Source organism: Siniperca chuatsi, linkage group LG7, assembly GCF_020085105.1.
Source record: "Siniperca chuatsi isolate FFG_IHB_CAS linkage group LG7, ASM2008510v1, whole genome shotgun sequence".
In the NCBI taxonomy this organism is placed as follows: Eukaryota; Metazoa; Chordata; class Actinopteri; order Centrarchiformes; family Sinipercidae; genus Siniperca; species Siniperca chuatsi.
In genome coordinates this window covers 21519573-21528198 of record NC_058048.1, presented here as the reverse complement: position 1 = coordinate 21528198, position 8626 = coordinate 21519573, and the positions used below count along the sequence as shown (strand labels likewise).

The window sequence follows — 8626 nt, the reverse complement described above, 5'->3', positions numbered from 1 at the left end:
ATGGCCTATGAAAAGAAAGCCCCCCTCTGTGTATTTCTTTACAAATAGCCTGACAAATAAAAAAAAAATCACAAGACCTTAAATCAGAAATGTAATTTTTCTTATGCCGGAAGTTATTTCCAAGTATTAAAGTATGAATTATTAACTCACTAGATTTACACTGCCACCTCATTACACGGCTGTATTTGGCTCTAAACATGTTAACAGACAGAAATAATATATAAAGACACCCAAAAAAAAAAAAAAAAAGTCAGACTAACCTACCTTCAGCAAAAGGAAAATTACAAAACCCTTCCCCTTTTGTGACCCCCCCAATGATCTTTGTACGGTCCCTAAGCTCCTAGTCAGGCTTTGGCTACACACACAGTACTTGTTAGGCGGATAAATTCATTGTTGGTTTTTGTCTTTCAATGGGATTTGTTGACAATAAAGAAAAAATACAGAATATCACCAGACTTATCGTTTAAAAAAAATGTATATTCCACCATTTTTAAATAACGAAAATATAAAATAAAAAAACAGCAAAATAGATGTTTATTTTTCACCTATGACAATGTGCTGCATACAAATATTAAAAATTACAAAACTAGAAAAAAAAACATGAGTAAAAGCAAATGCACATCATCAATGGTGAGGAAAGTTGCATAATTTGTCTTTTTTTCTTAAATAAAATGTGCTACAAAAAAAACACATTAATCAATTCAGGACAGAGGGTCCCATCGTGAGGCAGACAGTCTGAGGAGAAAGTCAATGATCAATCAATGAGCCTGCAGCTGTCAGAATTCTTCATGAGGCAGGTGGTGGATACCCCACCATCCCTCTTCATGCTGCCTGCTGTCTGTACTGCCGAACAGTGCGCTTCAAGCCACTGCAGAGGTGGGTGAGGTATTGCTGCACAGAACGCCCACAGAGAGGGCTGAGAGCACAGGTTTGTTGATGTCTAACAAAGTACAATACAGAACGGCCCTGCAGAGAAAAGCCCTGTGTGAAGTTAAGGCGAACAAAGGAATCTGCAGTAGTTTTCCTGGTCATTACCTGAGCTGTGCGTCTATCCATGTCTGTGCATCTCAGTCTCCAGAACTATCATCTGAGCTCTCCTCACCTGCTGCTTTCCAGTTTTTCCTCCTCTTCTTTTTTGAGTTCAGCCCTGAGTCTGTGGCTTTGCGGGAGTCCTGCTTACGCTTTTTGCGACGGTGAGTCCGTCTCTCCCTCTCTCTTTCATCATCACTGTCCCCTGAGCTGCTGTCCTCGTCCCTCCCTCTGGTTTTTACAGTTTCCTTGTTTTTATGTTGACTTTTAGCCCTTTTCCTCTGCTTGTCTTTGGTAGCACTGCTGTCATCACTGCTGCTCGAGCACTCCACTTTCTTACGCTTTCCCTCCTCAACTTTCTTCTTCTTTTTCTTTTTCTTCTTTCGAGAGGATTTTTTTGATCGTTTCGATAAGCTCGGTTCTGTGTAAGACTTGGACTTTTTCATTTTGTGGCACCCAGTTTTCTTTGTGGCACTGTTTTTTTCACTAAAGAAAAACAAATTGAACAAAATGAATGTAGGCTAGACAGCATTGGTAGGATTTTAGGTATGACATAATGCCTTAAAGGGGCAATCCACCGATTTTACACATCTCGATCAGTTTATTTGTCACAAAGCATACTACTCAGCTAGTGAAAACAATTGTTTTATCTCTTCTGGGGCTCTGGAGGAGCTCTCTAAAATCTGAAAAAAAATATAAAAACCTTAGACCTCAATGTTTTAACAGAAAGCCTGCTTTAACGACTGCATGGTGTTCACGTCATATGGGATGGATGATAGAGATGTGAAAGATTCCCATGTTAATGACTTGAAGTGTTCACATCATCAATATGTGTATGATTACAGAGTTGGTTGTGTGAGGATTCAAATACTGTGTATTGACAATATAAAACCATATCCATTAAATTTGGGTTTAATTACATTGAGCAACGGATGTTGGCTGATGTGTATTAGTAGATGCCAAGTCGGATATATCTGAGCTTTCAGAAAAATATGCGTTTCCCAGTAGGAAGTTGGAAGACTATTAATAAGTCGGAAACTTGCTATAACTTTGACGTGAATGCGGCATAACAAAAGATGCTATCCCGTTGCAATATGGGAAGTGTAGGATCAAGACTTTTTGGAGCTGGGCTCATACAAGGAGCTAAAAGTCAGAATATCTGGACCCTTTGCGGCATTAATTTTGACAATTATTTTTTAATCTTTCTCTTGCATGACCCCCAACGTTACGGAAGTCCAGTGCTAAATCTCTGCAGTGCCCCTTTAAAATCTGAGTTGCATATGTAGCTCAATTTTAATCTCTTGCTTATTTAAAATAGTGCTACATTTTTGCTTACCCGTCACTTTCAAACTCCTCCGGATAAAGCTCCTTGAAGCCGCTATGTCCCCACCTGTGATGTGAACACATAAGAGGAAGAGGTCTAACTCCCCTAAATTTACATTATAGTGTGGATATATGTGCACTGTCCCTGATAAATAAATGGAATTAAAAAAGGAATCCAATTCACTTTCTTTTTACCTTTCAGAAATCAGCCACTCAGCCCAAGAAGTGCAAAAACTAAAACCTATTTAGATTTAGCCATGTACTGTACCTGTCAGGATCATTGGCCTTAAATTCATACAGTTTGCGAGACCAGTATCGAGCCTCTCTGTCATCATGTTCTGAGACTCGCTCTCTGCTTCGACTCAGGTCTCTGGGTTGATCTGGCACTCGATGCATTCGCCCCCTGGAAAACAACCACCATCAATAAATCAAACGGCAACATACAGTAACAGCTCTCTAAACTTAAAGCTACATTATGAAACATACTCCCAAATGAGCTTTGGTATCACTTGTGTTCAGGTGGATCAAATTAAACTGGGACATTCAGTGTTCCTACCTCACACACTCTGTGTCTGACAAATGTTTGTGGTGGGACTTTTGGTTCTCCCACTCTCGCATTTTCCACATCTCCATCTCCTCCTGGATCTGCAGTGGGTCACCCAGAGTAAGTACATTAAAGACTTACCCAGACACACACACACACACACACACACACACACACACACACACACACTCTAACTCTCTCACACAACACACACACATCGTTTAAATGCTTTATTTGAATTCACCAAAACCATCCAAGTATATGCAATTCAAATATTACAGAGGTAGTAGTAGAGGTAGTACAGAGGTTATATACAGTACATTCTTCAAGACTTGTAGGTAAAAAAAAAACCCCCATCTGAAATTAGTTTGTGAACCTGCCCAAGGCTGCCAAATATCAGTATCACTAACCTACATTCATGTCTCAGCTCAATGATATTTGTAACCAGGGCATGAAACTGGATCAGTGTATCAGAAAAAGCTTAATCCATGTACAGGTCAAAAACAAAACCCATCTCTAGGAGAGAAGAGTTCTCGACTGGACAGAAAATCAACAGCTATTTAAATAATCGCAAATCGTAAATTGTGTTTTTTAAAGCATAAATGCCAAACATTACCTAGTTCCGGCCTCTCAAATGTGAGGATTTTCTGTATTTCTTTGTCTTATACAACAAAGCAATCTGAGGACATCACTTTAGGAGACTGTGAGGGGCAAACCAAAATTCTGTGGGGGCACAATTACAGCGGGCAGCATTGGAGTCCTTCCCCAGAAAAAATAAAGAAAATGATGCAATTTTCTGCAATTTGACATATATATTCAAAGACTTTGAGGTTATTTTAAAACTTCACTGCAGTTTTTGTAGCTCAGTAATCTCCCACTTTTTTTTTAGCTTAAATATTATATATTTATTTATTTTCATGTCACTTATTTGTGCTGTTATCGAAAATAAACCTCACTTATTCACTCACTTCTTCACTGTTGCCACTTTTCTTGAAAAAGAGATAAAGCTTGTCTGCTTCGCCCAAATATTTTAAGGGGCATAAATTCACATAAAAAGACTGTATCCGCAATGGAAATTAATTTAGAGAACATAGATAATAAAGCCACATATGAAAGGAAACATTGTAATAGCTGTATGTTCAAACACAATGCATAGGAAGCTGCATAAGTACAGATGAGACTGTGTCACATAGCAGTGTCTGTCAGTGAGAGAGGGGGGAAGCAATAATAGCCAAGTGTAGGATTTTCATGCCTACCTTAACGTCTGTTTGCAAGACTCCAAAAGGAATACCTAACTCTCTACAGGTTCACTTCCTAATTGCATTTATTTTTTACACGTTTGAAAAAGGGATTGATGCTCTACTAACCACTTCAGGAAAACGCCGTTAAGCTGAAGCCTACATCTCCTCCAGCATTGATGCGCAACAGAGTGTTGTGTGCGAGCGTACCTGCTGTTGGGAATCAATTTCATCCTGCAACTTTCGAAAGAAACCAATACCATAGGGAAAGGGGGTGTGTGACTTTTTGGAAGTATGATCTATGACATAATTAGAAGAATACGTTTGACTCATAATATAAAATGATCATAACTACATATTATTAAAAATAATAGTAATAAAATAAAATATAAAATTATAAAAATTCCAGATATCAAAAATCTGGTGGGCATGACGCCACTGGTGATGGGCCCTTTTCACCATTTTCTGACATTTTATAGAACACATTAAATGAGAAAATAATTAGCAGATTACTCAGTAATGAAAAGAATAGTTAACTGCAGCTCAAACTGATTATAAGTGTGATAATGTGAATGGCTGTTTTCAGGGTATCATAAAGCAAGGTTATATTTTGGGCAAGTAAATTTTTCCTGCATTCTCAGTCCAGTCTATGGTGGGACGTAGTCTACTCTCAGTTGCCAGTTTATTTCGTTACTTAGTCTACCCTTAGGGTAGATGAGGGTAGACAAAATACAACAAACATCAGTATAACACAATAAAATTTAACAGCACCACAAACTACAGCCTTCAAAATACCCATTAAGTTGAATCAACACTTCTCTATCACAGCTTCAACAAAAAGTGAACATTATAGCCTTCATGAAGGCAGGATTTATTGCAAGGCTGTTGTATTATGCTGGATTAGTTTCAGCAAGGTGTACCTAATAAACTGGCAACTGAGTACCTGTCACACAAACACCTCAAACGCACCTTGTTGTGGGCGTCTGTGTGGCGGATTACATTCCTCAACAACGTCTTCCCCAAGGGCTGCTTTGACATGATGACACCTGACATGAGACAAATGTAAGTCATCGACAGATCGGTGATTATTAAACCGAAAGATAAGGGTGATAAGTGCAAAGAGATCTTAATACATGATAGCTGTGAATTACTCTGTTACATGAGCGCTCAACATCACCTGTTAGCCTAGCTTATTAGCTAACCCTGTTGGATATTCAGATACAAGAATATAATTCAAGCAACAAGAATCTACTCCTTGCAGGTTGGCCAAAGAACATAAAGATACTACTACTACACTTTCACCGTCATTTCGTAAATGTGTACAAACTGTACCTTTCCAAAACGAGTGGCATTCAAGAGGAAGAAAACATGGCTCACAGCCTCTACCGGCACTTCCGCTTTACTGATTTACATAACGTGTCGCGCATTCTACGTCATTGAACGTTGGAAAAACTGAACCATGATTGGTTCAATGGTCCGTCAATCATCGTGGTAGTAGCTGTAAACCGTTCCAGCCAACGGTAGTGGATATTCAACACTGCAAATTTTGAACTGTTAGCGATTCAGATACATTTGGTTTTTGAAATATAAATCATTAAAACGATAAGTAAACCCCTGATAGTAAAATAAAATAATATTGTAGGCCAATATCTTTAAAACCTACTAAAATCTACAGCTAATTAGCAACATTATATATAAATATTGAATCAAGTGAATAAAATTTGAAATGGATGCTATTGCTCATGGCCCCACTGAGAGTCAACACTAGCTCATTGTCTAAGATAGCTGGACCAACAAACCAAAACAATAAACAAGTAACCATGAATAAAGTCAAATATTTAGCAAGTAAAAAAGACCCAGACATATTTTTCTGTAGATGGCAGACTGAAAATGGGCAGACCAAAATACAGCAGGTGGCAAGAAAGAACAAGAGAAGACTCCAGGGGGAAGACTTTGCTAATTTCTGCTGGATGTGTAAGTATCCAATTGTTTGTATCTTGTTAGCTACTGTAGTAGCAAGCTGGCCACACATACTTCCAATAATCACCTTGGTTTTGTTCAGCGTTATGAGAATGTGCAAAGCTAACAATGTCACTTTGAGGACAGGTATATGAGACTATGAGACTGTCTCCTTTTCAGTTTCTAAATGCGTCGATTACACAACATACATGTAAATGTAAATTCATGCTCAGTAAATACAACAGTTTTTTAGTTGTTTGAAGTTTCATGATAGATCTAGACTAGCTGTTCCCCCCCTTAATCAAAAAGAAATAGAAATACAATTAAATAACAAAAACTACACAATAAACCCAACCCCGTTCCACTAATGTGAAGTCCTCGGAGGGGTACACAGGATGCTACGTACAGTAGGCTCTAGATGCAGGATGAGCCACCCAGGTTATGATCAACCAAAGTACTGTGTAAACAATGTAAAACAGTTCTGGTAATATATCTACACATACAGCATGTTGAAAGATGGATCACTTTGTAATAACTTATTAGGTTTCAGTCTATTTAGAATACCCAATATTTTAAAGGCATTAAAGGCACAAGAGTAAGTGGTGCTCAATTAAGTGGGAGCCTAATTAGTGGTTTTAATAAGTAGTTTACTTGGTTACATGTATGAAGCTGCTCCATTTTACCACTGACTGAGAAGATGATTGTGTGCCCCTAATATTACCTGGTGGGAATCATCTTATTTTATGTATGTTAGACCTAAATTTAGATCTGCCTGTCAGCTTTATGCCACAGTTGCATCTCCTGTATAGCGGATATAGAATGTTTTAAATAGGCAGAGTTGTGTCTTGCAGCATAATTGTGCGCTACATCCTTACAAACTCCACTTTGAAGCTGCTATTCAGCTGCACATGTAGGCTACGGGCATTTCACCAGACTGAGCTGCTTGAGTCTAAAAACATGCAGGTTTTTTCTTTTCCAAAAAGCTAGACCTTGTTGGATTATTGTCCTCATTCATGTATCAGTTTTTTTCAAGATGGCTGATGCATAGGTCTTTCAAGTTCTGACACCAATTAGTGTGGACAATTTTTGACACAAATTATAGTCGACTGACAAACAAGTAGAAAATGTCTCCTTTTTAAGGAAAAAAATCATCTTTTTTTAGTTATTTTCTCTCAAAATAGATCATTGGTTCAAACTTCAGAAAAGCTGAGTTTTTACTCTTTGTTGGTTCACACAAGGCAAACCAGATTTGAAGCAGTGATGTCAGAGTAGTTTAATGTAAAACTTTTAGGCATTGAGTACTAAACTGTTGAAAACAATGATCAACATTTAACAACAAGCGTGACAATTCTAATTGTATATTAAAGCTGCACAAGAGTCAATTTATCAGTGATGGCAGGTAACCAACTACATTTACTCACTTAAGTACAGTTTTGAAGTATTTTTACTTTACGTGAGTATCCAACAGTAAAAAAACAGAGTAAGGCAAGGCAAGTTTATTTATATTTCAACGACAAGGCAATTCAAAGTGCTTTACATAAAACATAAAAGCAACATAGGGCAATATAAAAAGACATTTAAATACAATTCAAAAGCGTTAAATAGAAAATAAAACCAAGATAAAACAGGAAAGTAAAAGTTACAGTGCAGTGTAAGAAATAAATCATCATTTGATTTAATATATCATCCATGCACAAATAAATAACAGTATATATATATAGAAATATATAGAAATATATATATAGAAATATATAGAAATATATATATATAGAAATATATATCTATATATATATATACATACATTGAGGATGGTTACAAGTACCTTGGAATGCCACAGGCAAATGGCAACCTCGAAGAGGTAACAAGGAAAACAGCGACTGCCAAATACCTCCAACGAGTAAGGCAAGTCCTAAGAAGTCAGCTCAATGGCAAGAACAAGGCCCAGGCAATAAACAGCTACACCCTGCCAGTGATCAGATACCCTGCAGGAATAATAAGGTGGCCAAAGGAAGAGATACAGACCACAGACGTTAAGACGCGAAAGCTCCTCACCATGCATGGAGGGTTCCATCCCAAATCCAGCACCCTGAGACTGTACGCTAGCCATAAGGAAGGCGGCCGTGGACTAGTGAGTGTGAGAGCCACTATCCAGGACGAAACATCCAAGATCCACAAGTACATCCAAGATAAGGCCCCAACAGATGACGTGCTCAGGGAATGTCTCAGGCAATGGGGAACAGAGGAAGACGTGCTGGAGGAAGGACCATCATGGGAGGACAAACCCCTACACGGGATGTACCACCGGAACATAACTGAAGTGGCTGATATCAAGAAGTCCTACCAATGGCTAGAGCGGGCTGGATTGAAGGACAGCACAGAGGCACTCATCATGGCTGCACAGGAGCAGACCCTGAGCACCAGAGCAATAGAGGCCCAGATCTACCACACCAGACAAGACCCAAGGTGTAGGCTGTGCAAAGAGGCCCCTGAGACAATCCAGCACATAACTGCAGGGTGTAAGATGCTGGCAGGA

The 8626-nt window shown here is 38.5% G+C and overlaps 1 protein-coding gene across 6 annotated transcripts; it reads right to left on the bottom strand.

The window, feature by feature from the left end:
- Positions 1–511: 511 nt before the first annotated feature.
- On the bottom strand, positions 512–5606 carry nkapd1 (NKAP domain containing 1). 6 transcript variants are annotated; one of them, XM_044203844.1, is made up of 7 exons: positions 5467–5606; positions 5104–5180; positions 2909–2997; positions 2621–2755; positions 2366–2419; positions 1103–1515; positions 512–966 (listed from the first exon to the last, which is right to left on the bottom strand). In XM_044203844.1, exons 2-7 carry the CDS (start codon positions 5170–5172, stop codon positions 941–943), a joined length of 786 nt encoding a protein of 261 aa, XP_044059779.1. In that variant the 5' UTR covers positions 5173–5180; positions 5467–5606; the 3' UTR covers positions 512–940. The 6 variants fall into 6 exon arrangements, with proteins under 6 accessions (XP_044059779.1, XP_044059777.1, XP_044059781.1 ...); XM_044203842.1 differs by having other exon boundaries at positions 1036–1515; positions 5467–5605; XM_044203846.1 differs by adding an exon at positions 4264–4374 and having other exon boundaries at positions 512–1515; positions 5467–5514.
- Positions 5607–8626: the final 3020 nt, after the last annotated feature.